Here is a 21,658-nt window from a genome sequence, read left to right on the forward strand (position 1 = left end):
TAAGTAAGAATATGGGTTAAAGTTTTTTTTCTCTTGTGTGTAGCAGTCAGACCCTGGGCTGTTGAAGAGGGCAGTGCTTTGAAAACCTTTCCAATATGAAAGCTTTAATCCAATACTTGCTTTTCTGGGAGTAAAGGAATGCTGATCCCATGTACCTGGAGTAAACCCCATCAAATTCATTAGGACTTACTTTTGAGTAGACATGGTTAGGATTGTGCTGTAAATTAATGGGACTTCTGAGTAAACATAACAAAGAATTGTGTTGGTGTTGTAAATCTTTCCCTCCCCCCTCCAAGCCTATTTTTAAAACAATTAGGCAGTATGTATAAATGTAAATACATTTAGGCTGTGCGTATGATATTGTAATTTAAAGGTGTAATTTTTATTTTGCTAGTTGTTTATGTCACTACTATTGCCATTACATTCAGTGATATACGGGAATTACGATTTACGAGTAACATTAGTACCAAAAACATTACTAAGGATTCTGTATGGTCTGGTATGGGAGGAGATCCATGGGGGTGACACCATGAGTTACTGCACTGGGTGACACCAACCCTAGTGACACCACTGATTTGACTCAAGAGAGAAACTGCTCAATCTGGGAAACTAGACTAGAATCTGAAGTTTTATATGCTCAGGTGAAACTTCATTGGCCACTTATGTCACCTGACAATTGTTGAGTAATCCATTTATGGTACTTCCTTCTAGACAGCTGCATTGGTGCCACTCAAACATAACAGAGAGGATAGAAGCTTCGTCTTCTGGAAAGCTGCCATGGTCATGCAAAAAGCTATACAGTGCTAGTACTTTACACATTAGCCAGGAATTTGTTTTTTTTGGGGGGGGGTGTATTATGACATAAGGTTTCTTAAGGCCCAAGTAACATGCAACATTTGTACAAGGGCTTGTCTTGAAGTCAGGAATATCAATGTTGGAATTCTTCATTGTCTAAGGCTTAGTTATAGAAACAAGGTGAGAAAGCTACAAAAACATCTCCACCACTCTTCAGCATGTTTAACTGGAGTGGATCTCTCATGTTACATCATTGTTGTGGAAGTAGATGCCATTCATCATGGTAAGCTGCTGTGGTTTTTCTTGGACCCCAAGAGGAATAATTTTTGTTGGGGAGAGGCATTATAATGTTGAACATCAAAAGAAGTCCCCAGCATGTGTGGAAAGGAGCAGGGTTATTTAATTCCCTTCCAGCTGGGAAAACAGATCAGCCTGTTGATATTTGCCATCCCTAATTACTAACTACTTCAGTGCCTCAGCTTCCCCGTGTGAAGTCTTGAAAAGTCAAATTTATCTGCCTGTTGGGAGAAGTGGTATATTTTTCTCTGTTATTTATTTCATCATTTTTATTGTTGTTTCTCCCCCATGCTGCTTTCTTTGCTCCTAGTTTACTGAAGCCTTTGAACCCCCTGCAGATGGCTGTGAGCAAATCTGAATATTCAAATTGTTATCAGCTGTCCACCAGAAGGGACTGGCTTAGCCTGGATCACAGCTATCTTCTCCTGTCACACATTGGCCTACAGGAAAAGGTAGGGAGATTCTGGAAGATTTTCTATATTGTTTTAAAAGGAATTCATTCCCCCCCCCCCCAGCTGCTTCTACCTGGGACTTGGAGACTTACGGAATGAAAAAAAAATGAGGAAATAAAAAGGCAGAATCAATATTAAATGTTCAGGTATTTTTAGGTGATGTTTAATTGTTTTAATGCTGTAATGAGTTTAATTCTATTTTAAATGTAGATTTTTATATGTCCAAATTATATGTACCCATTTTTAGTTGGAAGGTGCCCTGAGTTCCAGTTTTGGAAAAAGGGAAGGGTATAAATAAAGATAATAACAAAATAATAATAATAATTCCAAAACACTAAAGGAGAGGGATATACAAAGCCTTCCCTTTTATTTTTGCAGAGATTTCTACATTTTCCCAAGCTGGCACTGCTACATTGGGACACTTATCTATCCTGCAATTTTTGTAAAGCAAATCCAAATAATTGCTACCCATGGTTGCAGGTAAATTAACATCTGCACATCATGTGCCCCACTCAAAAGCAAATATAACACTATAAAGTATTGGACACCTGAATTATTGCTGTGCATCACCTGCACAATTAGTCTAACCACACAGCAACTTGGGGCAATTAAACTACCACCTTTTAAATGATTTCAACAATGATAGGTCAACAGTGTTGATGCAATTTCCACTTTGGCAGTGGAAATCACAGATATTCAAGACATCCCTTCCAAAGGGTTTGCAAATGGGATAGTTCTTACCTTTAGGTAAATAAATAAATAAATACGTGGGCATTATGGATATCAATTCCATATGACCTCAGCTTCATCCATATTTTTGCTTCTAACTAAGCCTTGGAAGCTCCATTTTACATGCCTTTTCCCAGTCTCATACTTTAATCAGGCTGCAGTGCCTCTGTCATTCTATAAAATTGCACTTTCCCTCTGTGAAAAACACAAATGCTTCAGTGCTCGCTCTTATGAAGAACATGAAACCAAGGCCAGCAGCCCAATGACCAGGAACAACCATAAAATAATAAACCAAACTTCACAGGCCAATACTTCACAGGCAACCCTACAATAAAAAAATTAGCCTGGTATACATGCTCAAGAAGGAATCATTCTCTTTAAAATCCAGAAAGTGATCTTGGATTCAAAGCTGCTATGTAAAAAACATTTATATTATGAATTTATATTAAGGATTCAGCACAGTTTTATGGGTGGTGGTGGTGATCTTCTAAAACGCAGCTGTAGCTATATGTTCAACTTGCTTGTAAGCCAGGCCCTGTCCAGTCACATTAATGGATGAGGTGCATCGTTCATACCCGTTGCAATTGGAAAAGAAGGCCCAATCCATGTTCACTTGCTAAAAATGTTTTATTAAATATTTCAGTGGAAGCAGAAATGGTTAACAAAGAACAAAAACAAATCCTCATTGTCATTTGCCTAGACTATTTTGTGATTAACTGCATGGTGCTAAGGATGCAGAGCCCAACTGAGTATACAGGCGGGCCCTGCTTATACGGCAGGTTCCTTTCCAGACTGCCGCTGAAAAGTGGAAACCGCCGAAAAGCGGAACCCATTGACGATAATGGCGCGCGATGAGCAAAAGCTGCCGTAAAAGCGGAACAAGCGCCTTAAAGCGGGGACTTTCCCTAATTGAAAGTTGCTGCATTAGAGGAACGCTGAAAGGCAAAGCGCCATAAAGCAGGGCCCGCCTGTAGTATTATTTAGTTATTTCATGGGCAAGGATGACAGTAATTTACCAGCCAAAGAGGCAAAGTAGATCCAGGCCTGGCCCAAATTCTTTTGCTGTGTGAGGCAGATGTGTAAATGGCACCCCTTCCTTCAAGTGAAAGTGCATAGTACCCAAGGCCAGTCACTTTTTTTTGGTACCCAAGGCAGAAATCCCACAACTGCGCCTGGCAGTAAAAATGAAATAATAATCCATTAAATGTTTGACAATTTGCTGCTCTTTCATGACTCCCCAAACCAGCTATCTTAGGCAGCCTCCTCTCTCTGCCTAATAGTAGGGCCAGTAGATAATAATTCAGTACACCTCAGTAACTGTTTGAAATAACTATTTGTTACCACATATGTTAAGCCACCTGTGCATGGAAGCACTGGCACAAGGCTCCCCGCTTCTTTCCTTGATATGCATATGCCATCCCATTTTGGGGAACAATATGCTCTTACATCCCTCCTACTTCCTCAATCGTTACTCTTGGAAACAGCCTGTGTTAAGTTACAAGCCCAAGTAACTTGCACATGTGAAAAGTAATGATTGATATGGGAGGTGGACTGAGGCCTCTCATTCAAGGCAATGGCCCAGCATGCTGTAATGTATGCATACTCATGCATTATGCAGAGGCAAGGAGTCGAAAGAGGGCTTTATTGAGTCCTACAGTGACTGCTCTGCACATGGGCACCTATACCCATGAGGTCATGCCCATTGTTTCTGCAGCTCAGTAGACCATACTGCCCTGAGTGGGTCTGCAGAAAGTGATTATTACATTGGAGCTAACCCTGATAAAAATCTAGTGATAATAAATTCACAAAAATATACTACTAATAAATATAAGTATATGGGACTAAAGATCTCGGGTTTATACAGCTCTTAAACATGTTTTCTTTTTCTGTCATGACCCTGGGATAAGACTCTCCAGGTTCAAATGATGAGTTTGTAGATTCAGAGGAAGTATCAGAATGGAAGATGGAATTGCCCTCAACAGCGACCCCGGATGACTCTGCTTTCCCAGAACATCACACACATCCACATCAGCACCCACACACACATGGAGCCCATTTTGCTACCATCTTCTGTGTCGGAGGACTCAACCCAGAAGCTGCAGTGAGCCATGATCTCCCCTGTGTCATCAGAACCAACACCTGTTACAGAAGACAAGAGCTGTTCCTAGCACTCAGAGTAAAGTTCTATTTCATTAAAGGTCTGAAAATGTTTGTTGCTAAAACAACAATTGAGCCGGCTCATATGGAGCTATCCAGGGTGCTACCTGGAAATTGAAGTTTGTGTTGCCCAAAACTGAATTTAGCCTTAAGTTGCTTTGCCTTAATGAGATTGAACTTTGCCTTGCTCTTCTTGCCTGGCTTGTCTTGCCAGAATCTGAACTCTTACTTAGAAAATCTTCCCCTTGGTTGGGAAGACTGAGACCACCACCTGGGACATACCACTTCCTAATTTTCTGTGCAGAGTCAGAAAATCCAAGTGTATAGACTTACTGTAATTTAACATTCTATTCTTTGGTTCATTTAATTGAAGCACAATCAAGTGACTACATACAGAGTTGGAAAAATAAAAGAAACCATCTTCTTTCTTTCTTTTAAAAAAGGTACAGGGGGTTGTAAGCTAACAAAGAATAGATTAGAAGCCCATTTTAGTACACTTCATTACAGAAGCAGCATTTTAGACTTTTAGATGATTGACTAGTGATTTTCCCACCACTTGTTCAATAACAAAGAAGCTGTGATTAGCTTAAGGATGGTCCCTGTTGTTCATGAGGAAGAGAAGGGAAGTTTTTCAAAGAGCAACTACTCAGTCTGTCACAAATACACACAAGTGACTTGCAATGGGGTGAAAGAATTTGTTAATATAAGGATTTCCACTATGAATTATACATAAAATTCTGCTATCTGTTCTCCCGGCAATGCATTGTACACTATCAGCATGTGAATCCTTGCTGGATGACCATGAGAACCTTGCTCAGGTGGGTCTGCAGCCAGCCAGTTGTATTCAATTGAATGCAAAACTACAATTTGGGCCACAGGTTTTTCTTTACAAAACTATCTTGTATGCATTTTATAACCACATAGCTCTTGTGACTTATTCTGTTTTTAGATAATGTCATTGAAATACAGTAGGGCCCCGCTTTACAGTGCTTCGCTTTACAGCGCTTTGCTAATACAGCGGTCTCAATTAGACACAATTAGACTAAAGCCCCACTCATACGGTGCTTGTTCCACTTTTACTGTGGTTTTCGGGCATCGCATGCCATTCTATTCAATGAATTCCACTTTACAGTGGTTTTTGCTTTACAGCGGGGGTCTGGAACATAACCCGCCATATGAGTGGGGCCCTACTGTAATACTGTGGTTCAAATTGCTATCCAATATACCCAGTTCTTCACTTCAAGGACATGCTGGCACATCCTGTACCTTCCTTGGTCAAAGGATGACAGAATGTTTTCCAAGTCAAATATAAAAGATTCAAATGCAGCAAATTTTGGGATCCCAATCAAAGTAGAATTCTCTGTGTTGCTGTTACCATGCAAGTAACTGTCCACTGCCCACAATACAACGACTGGCATTCAGTATTAGTGTTAAGTCAAAATATGAGGACCACGAACATATTTACCTCACATAACATTTATCACCACAGTAATTTTTACACTCCATTGCAAAAGGATATGGATATTCACAAACAGCTGGGTGGGAGGGAAGGGTACATGGGCTCATTGTTGAGACAAGTCACATGTAGTTAGCTAGATGGGGCAGAATGCGGATGGCAATGCACATTCAACTGCACATCCAAATGTACATGTGCTGTTCAGCCTGAGCAGACTGAAAACTAAGGCTGACACAGTTTCAAAGGATCATCTGAACATGCCCTCTCTCCTTTCATAAATATGTATATACACATCAAATGCATCTAGAGCCCAAGAAAGTTCCCTTGTCTCCTCCCCCCCTCCCAGCTTTTCTTGAGAGGAGATTTTCTCTTATGCTCAACTATTCCCTCCCTCCCTCCCTCCCTCTTTCCCCAGGCTATCTGCTGAATTCCACACACGCAAGCACAGACGGGATCAATCCGAGGCTGACTCGCCTTCAGCTTATCTCTACTCCAAATGATTGATTTTCCCTCTTTAAGGGTAATTTGCTGGTGAATTCGTTGTATTGCAAAACCCCCTATGAAACGTAATTCATCCCAATTGGCAGCTAGCATTTTTGGGAAAGAATACTATAGAGTTGTCCATTATCCTTCACGGTTATAGTCTGTGTAATGCATTTATATTGCATATATGTGTGAATTGTAATACACATTAATAAATATATATATGTTCAATTTGTGTGTACTTTTGATTACATATATACATTTGTATGTATAAAAATCTGCACATCAGAGACCATATTAAACAGATTATATGGTGGACAGCTCAAAATCTTGCCACTATTTAGTGGATTAGAGGATTTTAGACTGTTTCCAACCCATTCTCTCAACAATACAAAACATTTTTACAAAGTTTTATTGAGAGTATGCATTTTTCCAAAAGTCTCCTATCCATAAGAGCACTTGTTTCTAATTTTTAATGCAATGTTTTAGTTCTTTAGAAATAACAGAGACCCCCCCACCTTGTTCTGTGTCAATTTTCACACTTTTTTGGTATCCCAGACCTGCCTTGAAAATATTTTCTGCTTGGAAGGTCAAGATCTTTTCTTTGGCAAGGAAATTGTATACTTTTACAATAAATCATATCAAAAGGAAAAGGAGGGGGAAACAATGTAGGCACACAGCAAAATAAGATGAGAAAATAATCAACTTAACTAGTGACAGCAATCTATTAATGGGATGGTTAGAGGAGAGAGATCAGAGAAGAGGCGGAAGTAGAGATGGGGAGAAATTTGGTTTGGTTCACATTTTAATGAGGACCTAACTAATTCACACTTCTTGAAACAATATGCAAACCAAAATGTAGCTATACTTTGAAATTTGCAATTGTGATGAAGTTCTCCAAACCAAAAATGTGTACAAAAATGCATACATTAGGGGAAGTGTTTGTAAAAATGCATATATTGATGAAAACAACACAAAAGGCATTATACTGGAGGAAGTTGTTTGCAAAATGTGTGGAAGGAAAAATTACTTTAAGAAGTGTGCATATTAGAAGAAATGTGCATTAAAATGCTGATGAATTTTCATGAGACCTATTTTTAAAAATGCAAACTGATGTGGAAATGTGTAGAAGATTGGAAAAATGAGAAACAGAAAGAAACCAAAATTAATAGATTTGCCCATCCCTGGCTGGAATAAGTAGAAATCTGAAGTTTTTTTTTAAATAAAAAATTGAAACGGGAGTGATCAATGTATCAACAATAGCTTTTTTCCCAGATTATGCACACGTGTAGCACAACACTTCCCATTCTCTCACACACTGGATGGAATGCTTCTTTAAGATGGTGCCTACCCATCTGCAGTTTTTATAAGAATTTGTATTAAATATTATTTGAAAAAATATTTTGTTGAGTTATTAAAATATTATATTATTGAACTGAAAATGATGGAATCTAATCAATTACGCAAGTTGTTTAACTGTTTAACTTGATTTTGCAGTCCTATTCCCACCCAAACAAGGAATGCTGGTAATGCAATTTTGAGACTCCCAAGGCAATTGTCTCCGTTTTCATGTCAGGAATTATTTATTTAGTTGTTATTTAAACAAAGGTGTGGGTTTAGACAGCCAAACACCTTCCGTCCATTTCTGTTTGGCTGAACAACTATTTCCCCTCACTGCATATAGGGACAAGAGAGAAAGGGAATAGTACCAAAGTGTGGTGAAATGATGGCTGCAAGCATTAGGTTGGATCCAGGATTCAGTCACTCCAGCAGGAGCATCTGTTGATGAAGTTCCACTCAGGGCATGCTTCTGCCACCAGTGGGGCTGGATGTGAGTTTTGGAGATTCCCCTCTCCCCCTGCACCCCAGAACAGTGTGGGAGGTGTTACTGGGGATTGCAGGATTAGTGGGAATTTATTAAATAAATAATAAATAAATAAAAAGTGGCCTCCTTCCTGTCTCTACCAGCAGAATCCCCCTATTGGATGGAAAGCTTTCCATGAACAGATGAAGCCTTTTGGTCCACAAAAGGCTAAGTCTTGATCCAATCCAATGACTCTCTTCCACATCTACATAATGAACAGGATGGATCATCTCTGCTAGAGTCTGCAACCATTTACTAAACCAGACAAGAGGAGTAAGCACTATGAATATCAAAATCAGTTTAAAAGCGAAACCAATTTTTAAAAATACAGTTTCACAGAGGGGGAAAGGACATGGGAAATATGAGAAAAACAGGAAAAGATCAATCATCCCATTCAGCCTAAATAGGTTTTTCACTATGTTAAACATGGCATTTCACAATGTAGCACCAACAAGAAGGCTGTGGGGAAAATGGTATTGTGCCCTCTGTAAAGGAGAGGCTCATTAGTATTCACTATATTGATATAATTTCTGTTTTGGCACGGCAACTGGAGAGAGGAAGGGTTGCTTTTCAACAAAGTAAATAAATTATTTCAGCAAGATTCTAAAAATGATTCTTATTTTCCCCAAGAGGCCTTTTCAGATGAGTAATCCTGCCATTTCATATGTATGCCCATTGTGAGCTCCTGCGTCATTCCCCCTTTCCAGCATCACAGCTTCACAAGTGCTAATATCTATTTATGACCCTGCTAGGAAGCAGATCTTTACACTGACTACAGCTCTTCTTCAAAACCTCACTTCCAAGGCAATTTTGTCCGTTATACATTTTTTTGCAATTCTTCTGATCAAAGTAAATGTTCAGTGAAGGGAGACTGTCCCACCTTACCCCAACCTGGTGCCCTCCAAATGTTTTGGACTACAATTCACACCAGCCAGCATTCTTGCAGGGGAAAGGCTGTTCTATCCAATCATTATGACTGTGCTTACAAGTTGCAACCATGCATCAGAACTACACTATACCTGACAATGCACATATACATATCAAAATATCCTTTAAACTAACTCTTGTCTAAATGAACTATTTTAATTTATTGTTTTTCTCCACACACACAAAAATCAGAGGGAATTACCCCTTTCAATTTAACTACAAGCTTCAAAAACATCAACACAACAGTAATTGAGGGGATAGTAACAAGATTAGTTACTCTTTAAAGCACATTAACAACAACATTAAACGAGGGGCTTTTTACATTTCTCCACACAATGTGAGAGAATGGAGAAGTGATTTTAATTTTTGTATGGTTGCAAGAATTTCTTTTTAATTTTATTTTTAAAAATAGTATTATGAAGACATTTCTATAAACAGACACCGAAAGCGTGGAAAATATCCACTTTTAAAACAAAACAAAAAGTAACCAATGTGACTAAAAGACCAGGTTTTTAAAATAAGATTTCAGAATACTCTATAACAGGCAGAACAGTGACACAATTCCATGAATAAAGGGTATATTGAATGAAGGAGCAGGTTTTTATAAATTCCCATCAGAGCTAGAAATACCCAGGAATGGTTAAAAATCATTCTCTTTACATACATTTACTTTTCTTCACAAATATTTATTCCTATCACCTCCCTAATTTGAGAGCACTTGTCCACCCCTCCTTGTTTGTTCCTTATATAGCAAAATAGTCAGATATTTGTCCACAGGTACTGAACTGACACTGTAAATAAAGGATCAGACATATTCATGGAAAATGGGGTACAAAGGGATAAAGATCCATGATAAGCCAACAAAGCCTCCATGTTTAGAAGAAGTAAATTTCTGATTGGTGGATCTTGGGGCAGGCAAGAGCACATCATGCACTGCCTGTGAGCTCTCCAAGGTATCTGATGGGCCACTGCTGAAGACACAGACACAGTGACCTAAATGGTCCCCTAGTCTTATTCTGCAAGGCAATTCTTATGTTCTTATCGAGTTGCTCTGATGAAATAAAAGGAAACAATCTGAGTTAAGGGCCAGTTTCCAGACTGCTACATGAAGTCTTCTTTAAACTGTTCTCTGCAGTGGCTGTTATTGTATGGTGAGCTGTCCGCACGCAACCACTCATCAAAGTGAGTGGGGGATTTTCTGTTTATAGTTGCATGTTAAAAAAATAGAGAGAGAGAGAGACTGATTAATATCATAACATGAGGTTGGATGAATTTGTCAGCTCTGCCCTCTCTATTTCTCATTTTTCCACTCATGTTCGGTTCACCACATTCCATAACAGTTAACAATTTAATGATTTCTAAAAAAGTTTTTAAAGTTTACAGACATTGCCACCCTGGGCTCTTTTGGGAGGAGGGGCAGAATATAAATTTAGTAAATAATAAATAAAATAAAAGTCTTATGACAATTTACTAGCAGTTTAGTGAGCATTTCTCCTAATATATAACAATTCTTTTTGCTTTGCTCCCATTCTAACTCAAAGCAACTGCAAGGGCAGGTTTGTGAGTTCAGAAGGCCTGGTCCTGGCTTCTGACTTCAACTTACACATACAACACAACTGCAGAAATGACTCTCTAGACATGGGGTAGGTAACTTTAAATTCTAGCCTATTTTCTTGAGGCTTTCATGACAAAGGTTATGTTCCACTGCTTTATTTTCACCTTAGAGAAAAGGGGCTCTTATTTCTTTATATTAAACAGTGTGAATATATTAGCACATTAAGATCAAATGCACCTGTAAACGTATTGCATTGCATTGCATTGCATCTGTTGGATTTTAGTGATGGAAAACTCATTTTCCATACCCTACTGTAATAAAAATTCCCTTTTGAAATTGTCTGTGTTGTGAACGTAAATGTTTGGGTTTAAAACATATTTTGGGGTTTTTTCAGAATAGCACACATTTTGATTCATACAAAAAGATCTACCTCTCACATGGGTGTTTTTTGGTTCATGTGTAAATCATGTGTATGCACATGTTCCTAAGACATGTGTATAAGCAGTATCACATTGTTATGGCTAGCCCATTCTTGACATGCCTACTGCTGTTAAGGAGATACCTGGATAATGGCCCAGAATTGCCACTGTTTTTTCTCAATAGCCAGAAAATAGCTGGGTTTTCCTCAAGGGTTTTGAATCGCATAGATGACATACCTTTCCTCTCCTTGCTAAGAGTGATGTATTCAAGGTCTGTGCATGTATTAAAAGGAACAAAGGACTAAAAGCAAGTTGTGCAACAGTGAGAGATAGACAAGAAGGTCTGAAATAGAGCTGAGAGAGAGAGAGAGTGCTTTGAGCTCTGGAAAGCATCAAGGGATCTGATAAGTGACAGTAGATTTGCTGGTTTTAGGAGCACTATGCTATCTGCCTCCTGTGTTTAACTAGTACATTTGTAAATAAGTTAAAATAGTACATAAACACTGTAAAGTCCTCAATGATTTCTCCACCAAAGGAAACCAAATAAAAAACGGTCCCCGGAACTCCTCACCACTTGTGAGAAGTAGGGTTCGCCCAATAATACTAGCTAGCATTAAAGCAGCATTTGGTCCACCAGTCCCTTTGTATTTTCATACAGATTTATATTTGTGAGGATTTATTGTCTAGACAACAGAAAGATTATCATAAGTGCTAAAGGACGTAAGGTGGCATCATCTTAATGTTTAATTCTTAAGGGGTCATTTACATCCAATAATTTTGATTGTGGGATGCTACAAAGAGTTTTGTACCTGATGCTGTGGCAGTAGCAACTTTGCATATTATAATATGTGACAATACATCTTTCCTTCCATAAAACATGCAAAGAATGATAATTTTCTTAAGGGAAGGCTGCCTGTTGTGCAGCACTGCCATAGAATAAATACTGAACCGCCATTCTTTTGCAACAAATTAGTGTTCACAATTTTCCTTGGAGCAAAATATACATTTTAAAACAAAACAAAACTCTCACAATCTATTTTCTGGTTAAAGTTAAATAATTAAAACTACAGGTTAAATTCAATTAACCCTCCAGGAGCAGAAATAAATACATAGGAAAGGTCTGTCATATCTGTCTCATAAATACTGAAAGAAACTAGCATATGATACCAAAGCAACAGAGATTTTTGCTTTGAAATATATCCATGAGGTTTCAATAGCCTCTTAAAGCAGATATTGTAGATTGTGGCATGGTCACAGGATTGGATGAAGCACAGGAAATGATGCCGGTATTGCATGAGTCAAATATACAGAGTAACTGAAGAGCATAATTCCAGAGCTGGGGAACTAACGGAATTCCAAAGTGAAATGGTCCATTACTGTAATACATAGAAGATATTTTAATCAATCTGGAGGAAAAGCTAGTAAGACTAAGGGCAAGTTGTACAACCAATGCAGAATGCATGTGTGCGAGAAGCAGAGCAAGTATGTGAAGGTCTTAAGGTCCAATCAGGGAAAAAAGGGTTTCTGGAAAACTGCAAAAAGAGTAGTCAGAAGAAACTAAAAGAATGGAGCTATCTGGAGAGACAGACATAAGACAGTTTGGCCTAATACCTGGAAACAGTAGCTCTTTACAAGTGTTATTAATTCCCATGTTGATGCACACAGGAGCAAGAAGTGGGACTGCACTCAGTAGTCTCACCCCTGACATCCAGCCCTTCCTCCAGCATCCATACATACAATGTGAGCATCTGTGGAGAGGGGGCCTTTGTGTGTTTAGTGTACACATAAAGGCTTTCATGAAATTCAGAACCCTGAATTATCAGGATTCTGGATGCCATAGAAGGCTTCATGTGTACAATGATTTAAGCAATGGCCCCCTTCCTACAGACATTCACGCTGCACATGCAGACATTAGGAGAAAATCTGGATGCAGTTTGTGACATCTGGGGCAGGGCTGCTTGGCATGACTCCACCATGGGAGCTAATAACACCCGGCTACAGTTGTCATAACATCCAGGAGCAGCCCAATACTGAACCAAAATAGTTTGTGAAATCCACAGAAGTGCATTTCTGTTGGACCAAAATGGTGTGGTGTGAAAGAGAAATTAAAGGCCCATCTCTCTAGTAAAGGAAGGGACTGGACAAATATCTAGTTCTGAGCTAGAACTATTCTCCTCACCGAATTTTCATGGAAATAGTTAATGCTCCACATTGACAATATCTGTGTTTTGGGCTAGAGAATGGTGAATCCTACCTCACAACACTGAAAGTAAAAGATCCTTTTCTTTTCTTTTTTCTTTTTGGTCTAGCTAGTGAGCCCCACAAACAAACATGCAAGCTGGGGGTGGGGGAGGAAGCACATACCATTATCTTCCTCATGATTTCCTGTACTAAACTTATATTAATATACAACCAGAACAGCAATCACTTTAAGAACAGAGACATGGAGAATGAGGTGATGTCAGTACGAGAACCACAGATGAAATTCTAAGCCCCTCAGTGTCAGCCAGAATGTCTAATTCCTGTAGATACATTTGAATGTAAATAGCCATTTTGTGCATTCAAGATAAAAATGAACCCATGGAAGAATTCTGATGAAACAACCCAAGCTTTCAATTCCATAGATTCATGATTGTTACCAGGAAAAAAAATCTCAATTTATAAACACAATTTGAGAAAGGAAGAAATTCATTTGCACAAAAATGGCAAGTATACTTGCTAGAACTCATCAGCTACATTGTCCTCATCTTGCAGAAGGAAATAATACATTATGAGCTGAGAAGATGCAAATCTTGAAATACTCAAACTATTCCCCACTTTTCATGGATATCTTGGTAAAATTGCACAGTTTGCCACAAGTTAATATTGGCACATTTTGCAATTTATCTCCTTGCAGTGATGGATTATATAGTATTGCACAGTTGATTACAATTAAGGTGGCAAATAGTTAAGATGCAGGAATAAACCCTAGAGTAGGAGAATGGCATAATAACTTATGCTATATAACACAGCTGTCCAACTTGTATTAGGATTTCAGAACAAGACAACAAATAAATAACTACCAAAAAAATGAAAAAAGTGAATAGATTTTAAACTGGATTGGGGAATCCTTTTTCATAAATTTGAATATTTAATTTTATATATACATTGGAGTTAACATGAAATACAGGTGTTGTAGTTTATCCAAGACAGATGGTACGTGTGTATTACTGAAAGTATACAAACTAAAACACAGTAGCAAGGGTTTTTCAGTGTCACATTTTCATTCTAATGTGCAATTTGTTATATGAAAGGGCTTTATAAAAATTGATGAATGTTCAGCCTTAAGAAGCAATACTGAAAAGAGCTGTGCAATCTCTCTAATTTTAAGTCTAATATAAATATGAGCACTGATGTGAGATGTTGTATGCATTAATGAATGGTGGTATGGATCTCAGTCAGAAAAATGTGAACTGATGTATTCATCCTTTTAAAAACTGGTTTTCTACGTATTGTTTCTACTGTCCTTTGTAACTTGGTAATTTGTTAAAAAAATATTAAAAGAATAAAGTGAGAAAAATCCTTATTCCAATTCTAACATAAAATAAAAAGAAACAAAGAATACCAGGAACAGAATTCAGAGGACAATTTATAAAATTGCTGCAGAAGAGGCATTTAATCTTTTTTATGTCTTACCTCATCTTTATCCTGCACTTGGATGAAAAGAGGAAGAGCAAATCCCACCTGGGCCAGTTCAGGAATAGCAACACTATACTCTGAACTGTTGAACTCAGGGGCATTATCATTTATGTCAATGACAAGAATATTGAAGGTAGTCATCACTGTTGCATTGGAAGGTGTGCGGTCATCATTCAGTTCTGTTCCCTGTAAAAAGGAAAATTGGAAGGGAAAGACAGAGTTGACTTTATTCCAAAGGATAGCTCCAAAAAACCATAGAAATTATGGTCATCATAAAGAAACTGCATACAGACCAGCTCTCATACTGACACAGATATGAAATCAATGAAAATCTTCTTGTGTTTCATATTATAGATGTTATGTGACTTGCCTAAGGGTCAAGCTATACATATAGTGTCCAAATGGATTTTTTTTTTTAGTTAAAAGGAAGTGCAGGGGTGATCTGAACTAGGACTACAGCTTACAGAGAGATGACATGTAATTCTCTCCTCCCCGCTACCATGCCCCCCAAACACATATACACACATCGAACAACAAAACAAAAAAGCTCTTACTGGTTTCAGTAATGCTGTTCCCTAACTCTAAAAAAGAATCCTGTTCCACTGTTCAGTCATTGTACAACCCCTTTAACACATCTCTTCCAGCCCTCATGTTATTGAAATCCAACTTCGTCTGTAAAAGACCACAAAGAACTGAGCAAGAGACAATACTCTGTAATGGTGCATCTCAGAACATCTCACCTCTACTGTGAAACACTGCTCCCTAAGCTATTAATCCATTAAATAAAATCCTGTTATTTTATTATTCTAATAACTTTGGATTTTAGTATATTGTTATCTGTTGTGTGATTATGTCGAGATCCACCTTATAGGACCTTTTAAAAATCAAATCTTGTAAGTAAATAAATAAAAGCTGTTTTTCTCTCCATAAGGGAGAAAGTATGGGGACTCTACAAATTTCCCTGCAGAAGGAGGAAAGCAACTGGGAGGTATTAGTGGACAAATAGTAGGGAACTAGTTCAGCAACACCACATGCACATCCACCCACCTGCTTTTTTCTTATTGATTTCACCCCTGCAAGATTTTTCATAAACAATAAGTTTGGGGTAAGAGACAGAGAACTCCATAGCTCATTTAGTTTGAAAAATCAAGATTCTGTAAACGATCTTGCAGGGAGCATATACACCTAAATGATAGTACATAAAAATCCAAGGCCTCCTTTCATGGTTTGTGTGTGTGTGTGTGTGTGTGTGAATTTTGTGGCTGATTTAAGATTTCTGTCTGAACCTGCTGCTTTGGTTCTAGGCTGTACTTCATATTTTGTAATTTGTTTTGTTTTAATATTTTAATTACGTTCGGAGGAGTTTTGTATTCCTCAGTAAAAAGGCAAGATTAAGGAACAACAATAATTTTCTGACCTCCGAGCCATTTCATCTAGGAACAATGATCACTACTCACTCACCTTGGCATACCTTGCCATTGGGTGAGCCTATCAATCACACCTTATATTTTTAACCTCAACTTCAACCCAACATTCTACTATGAATTATTGATTAGAGATATGATTTATTACAAATATGATTTATTTATGAAATTTATTAATTAATTAGCAGTAGAAAGATGATAGGATGTGGACCTAAATATGAATAAGGGAGCACTAGTATTGTGTTAATGCCATGAGTATAATGCTGAATGGTATCTAAGAGGGAAGTTAAAATTGCTATCTGTCACAGCTGAACCACTGGTGGCAGTCTGACATTAGCTGTGAACCAGGAGTTGAGGGACTGAAGCCTGAAGCCAGACCTGAAGTGTAAAGCAAGAGGCAGGGTTGAGAAGTTGTGACCAAAGAGCAAAGTGAAGACATAAGAATGGCAAGCTGAAAGACCAAACCAGGAGTCAATACCAAAGGATAACCAAAAGGCACCAGGGCTACAAAGACTTTGATGCTTGAGCAAGGCTTAACTCGAGCAGGAAACTACCTTACAGTAGTCCTGCAGGACGATCCAATGACCAGTCTGGGTGAGTGGCATCAGTCCAGGGCCTGAAAATATTAAGCAACCTAAGCAGTTGCTGTAACATGGTGTTCAATGGCTCACCACAGAGTCAAATGTTTCCAGTTCAAGCCCCAACAGCTCTTGACACTGTTGTATTCTTCTCCATCTTGAACCGTAATCTGAGTAAGAGAAGAACTGCCCAGACAACTGGTCAACACCCTCTCTCTTCACGTTATGTAGCCAATAAGGCTAGCTATAAAGTAGGAACATATGAAGCTGCCTTATACTGAGTCAAGTCTATTGGTCCATTTAGCTCAGTACTGTCTACGTTTACTGGCAGCAGCTCTCTAGGATTTCAGACGGGATATTCCCAGCCCTAACTGGAGTTGCACCTGGGACATGCTGCATGCAAAACAGTTGCTCTACCACTGAGCTACAGTCCTTCCCCAGTGTCCTCTCACTCAATATGAGAGTGTCATCTCGTTCACTATATGATTCCTGAATGCTAGGATCATACACTGAGGGAGAAGATAAAATTGTGCCAGAGAAGAAGCAGCGAGGAGGAACTCAGTGGCCATGAACAACCACAAAAACGTCATTTGGTGTTTAGGAGGGAGTATTCTACACTCACCAAAATTCCTTTTTCTGCCTGTGAATTTTTGAAAAAAGGCATTCTTCTCAGCCACAGTTTCTAATGTAGAGCACCGATCTTTAACATTTGAAACAAATTATTTAGTGAAGACATACACACCATTACTTATCTTCAGCTATGTGGTAGCAGACAACCAGAGCAAGAGGACAAGATAGGACCATAGGGAGATTACTTGTACTGGGTCAGACCATTTAGCTCAGCACTGTCTACACTGGATGGCAGAGGGTCTCCAGGGATGCAGACCAGAAGTCTTCCTCAGCCCTACTTGTAAATGCCAGGAATTGAAGCTGGGACCTTCTGCTGTGCTCTGCCACTGAACTACAGCTGCCAACAGATCTCCTATTGCATTTTGGTGACAGAGAACTAGACTGCAAAGCCACACTAAGTATATTAGTAGAGGTGAAGAAAAGTCGGACTTTCCCCTATTTAAAAATAGATTCTGCCTCCAGTTAGATTTTTCTTTAACTAAAAAGAAAACTGAGCTGCGGAAGAAGCAGGAGTTCAAGGGATAGCGATAATAGCATATTGACCATGTAGAATTCCACTGAAAGACCCTCAACAGAGGTCAAGTGGAGTAATTGCACGCCACTTTCCTTCCCTGACAAAGTACTGCCCTTCTAGGCAACTGGGAGGTGATCAGTACTTCTTGGGAAGCTGCCTGCCACCCTCCCAATCAATGACACCTCTAACAAATGCATTTTCTCCCCCACCCCCACCCCCACCCCCACCCCTCCAGCCCAGTGGAATCCATACTACTAAATATGTTTCCAACCAGCTTGTTGGCTTGGTATTGATTTTAATTAAACAGCTGTGACTGGAGATGGTGCAGGGAGGGAGGGGGACATTCTCAGGTGTTGGAACAAGGCATTTGTTAGGCAAAATGCTTTGCGCCTCCTCACTATAATTCTTTTCTTCTCAGCATGGGCACACTTCTGCATGAAGGGTTTGATGAGCACCAAATCCTACTGTTGCCTTAGAGATGACCAAAAGGAAAACTGAAAAAAGACCCCTGAATATTGTCATAAGAATATAAGAAGAGTCCTGATGGATCAGATCAAAGGCCCATCTAATCCAGCATTCTGCTGTCACAATGGCCAACTAGATGCCCGTTGGGAAGTCCACAAGCAGGACATGAGCTTGTTCTCTCACTGCTGTTTCCCACCAACTCTTATTCAGAGGCCTCTAATCCTGGAGGCAGTATACAGCCATTGTGTCTAGTAGCCACTGATAGACTTACAGCCCATGAATTTGTCTAACCCCCCTTTAAAGCTGTACAGTTTTGGCCGCCATCACTACATCTTGTGGTAGGGAATTCCAGAGTTTAACAATGCACTGTGTGAAGAAGTACATCCTCTTGTCTGTCCTGAATCTCCTACCATTAAGCTTAACTGGAAATTATATTATTTAGTTTTAGCTGGCAGGCTCCATAAAGCGCATTTATTCAGGAACTCTAGCTTCACAGCACTGTTCAGTTTGGTATCCAGTGACACAGAGATGTCTAGAAAGTGGTCCTAGGTTTTTGTCACATCTAATAACTTTGAGTAAGGAATATACAGAATTGAACAAAAATAGAACATCAAAAAGCTTTTGGGAAGGTTACCAAAAGTGAATGCAACTTATTTTCTACATGTCTACAAAACACTCTGTTTTGTACATGTTTGAAAACTCTTTGTGTGGAATGGCTTACATTATGTTCCTCGTGTGCCACTTACCTCCTCTTACATCGCTGTCTTACACTCTCTGTTATCCATATGTACTAATCAAGTGTTTTTGAGTTGGAGTTGTGGCTGGTAGTCAAAACCAAGTAGTATATTATAAGGAATGTTACAAGGCAGTAAAAAATATACTTCATGATGGAGCTTTGGAACCACATGAATACTCCAACATGTGGTGGCCAGATATAATGTACATTTATATGGGATGCATGAAGACCCATTGTGTCTACACCCAGAGCTGGGACCTATGGACAATGAAAAATGAATCCTTTTTGAAGTCTCTTCCCCCTCAACTGGAAATCACATCATATGGGTCAATATCTAAAGGCTTGAAGTTGGAAAAGAAGGTTACCCAAGTCTACTGGAAATAAGTTATCATGAAGCTGTAATCAGTAACAGTATATGGTTAAAGATTCCTTCTTCATGTCAATATATATGTGGGAGTAATTTCAGTTACATGAATAAGTGAGGGAATGTGAACACTAAAACAGTGATAGCAAGCACTCAGCTTCAGCTCAAAGGACTTCATTTTTGAAACTCCCAGAAATGTATTTGTTCTTAACACATATTCCCAAGAAGCAAATATGTGCTTCTCATAAAGTCATCTTCCTAGGAAAGATTGACAGTGATTTGGGTATGATTTTTTTTTCTTGGCACTCAATACTCTAATTTATAAATGGAACAAATCTGCATGTACATTGGGAAATTCTCACCAATTGTCAAATTTGCACACATAAATTGCATCCGAATTTCCCAAATTTGTGCAGTTTGGGGTTTATATGAAATCCCATTTTAGCTCTTGCTGCTGCAGCTGATGTTCCCTTCTCCCTTGAGATATTTTGAAACACTCCAGTACAGTCTCACCTTCACTGTAAGAATAAATCCAGCACTGTAGAAAGGGTTTTCTCGGTCCAGTGGCCCATTCAGAGTTAAAGCACCACTGATGTAGTCCAGTGCAAAGATACTGTTGGTGTTGCCTGACAATAAAATAAATAGGATCAGCACAAATAGACTCCTGTCTAGAAAAGCATAAAAAGCTCAAGAATTAACATTTAGGTTAAAAACAAAAACAAAACAAAGTTCACCACTTTGTTTCTATATCCACATGCAGATCAGAAGCAAAACAGAAGCTTGAGAGGCAAAACCTCAGCGAGCAACAGATTTATGACATGACTTGAAAGCAGTTTTCAATGCTTTTTAAGACCAAACTCTATTTCTCATTGCCTCAGTCTAACAAGACACAGGTTTGAGAACTGAACTATTCCTTCTGATACCATCGCAAAAACTTCAGGCAGTGTAGGAGTTTCAGAGCACTCCTGTTAAAATGGAAATGTATTCATGACTTTTGTGTACATATCAGTTCTGTTACTGATTATGGATCTTTGACAGGGCACATAGACATACATCTGCAGTTCCCTTTAAGTACAAGACTGGGTGTGGAAGGAGAGTGGTTCGCTGAAAACATTCTTGACAGTAGAGATGAGATTGGAAGGATGTGCAGGACACAAATAGGAAATGGGATCCTTTTTCCCTCTCCTTTGTAATGCACAGCTCCATCATAAAAGGGGGAGCAAGATAAAACAGGCTAGCAATTCTGTGCAATAGGAAATCAAGGGTTTGGGAGGGGAATGGGAAAGAAGAGGCAGAGAAGGATGAGTCCTGTAATACAAACATTTTACAGAAAGCCCTCCCAACAGCCTGGAATTTCCCAATTCCAAATTCACGTGCTAAACTATTGCTCTCTGCCAGTAACCATGAGGCTGGAATCTGGTGCCCTGCAGACCAGTCACTGATTTCCTACTACTTGCACAACTGGTAATAAAAATGAATCTTTTTTATACTTAAAAAAAAATGATTTGGAAACGGGGAGGGAAGTTTCTTGGGGATATCACGGGGACAAGTCAGTCAGCTCTTTGCACAACTGGCGTCTGCTTGAAGCTTGCATAAACATTTCTCCAGATCTCTTCCCTGGAAAGGGATAGGTATGTTTCTCCTGGACATAGCAAGAAAGCTCCCGGAAAGACCTCATTACTTACTACTTACGTATGAGTGTGACTTCACATTTAGAAAGAAAAAGGGCAGAGAGAGAAAGAGCATGCCACCCATCTCTCTCTCTCTCTCTCTCTCTCTCTCTCTCTCTCTCTCTCTCTCTCACACACACACACACACACACACACACACACACACACCTCTCTCTCTCTCTCTCTCTCTCTCTCTCTCACACACACACACACACACACACACACACACACACACACACACACACACACACACACACACTTGTTGTTATGTATTTCCTTTCAATGCCCAAACCCCCTCCTTATAAAATACTTTTGTTATCTCATATTTCAGAGCTTGGAAAAGTTACTTTTTTTGAACTACAACTCCCATCAGCCCCAGCCAGCATGGCCACTGGATTGAGCTGATGGTAGTTGTAGTTCAAAAAAGTAACTTTTCCACGCTCTGCGATATTCTATTGTTATTTC

At 39.0% G+C, this 21,658-nt stretch overlaps 1 protein-coding gene across 20 annotated transcripts in view; it reads right to left on the reverse strand.

Moving 5' to 3' along the window:
* Positions 1-21,658, reverse strand: part of CDH23 (cadherin related 23) — a 785,528-nt gene that overhangs the window by 351,090 nt on the left and 412,780 nt on the right. For all 20 annotated transcript variants that reach the window (XR_009763949.1, XR_009763950.1, XM_061635232.1 and 17 more), the window contains 2 exons: positions 20,037-20,149; positions 14,810-14,998 (listed from right to left, as the gene is read on the reverse strand). Coding sequence is in view for 18 of the 20 variants with exons in the window: in XM_061635232.1 (XP_061491216.1) it covers positions 14,810-14,998; positions 20,037-20,149 (302 nt within the window). In the remaining 2 variants the exon portion in view is untranslated. The remainder of the gene's footprint in view (positions 1-14,809; positions 14,999-20,036; positions 20,150-21,658) is intronic.

Source organism: Rhineura floridana, chromosome 7 (assembly GCF_030035675.1).
Source record: "Rhineura floridana isolate rRhiFlo1 chromosome 7, rRhiFlo1.hap2, whole genome shotgun sequence".
NCBI classification, from domain to species: domain Eukaryota; kingdom Metazoa; phylum Chordata; class Lepidosauria; order Squamata; family Rhineuridae; genus Rhineura; species Rhineura floridana.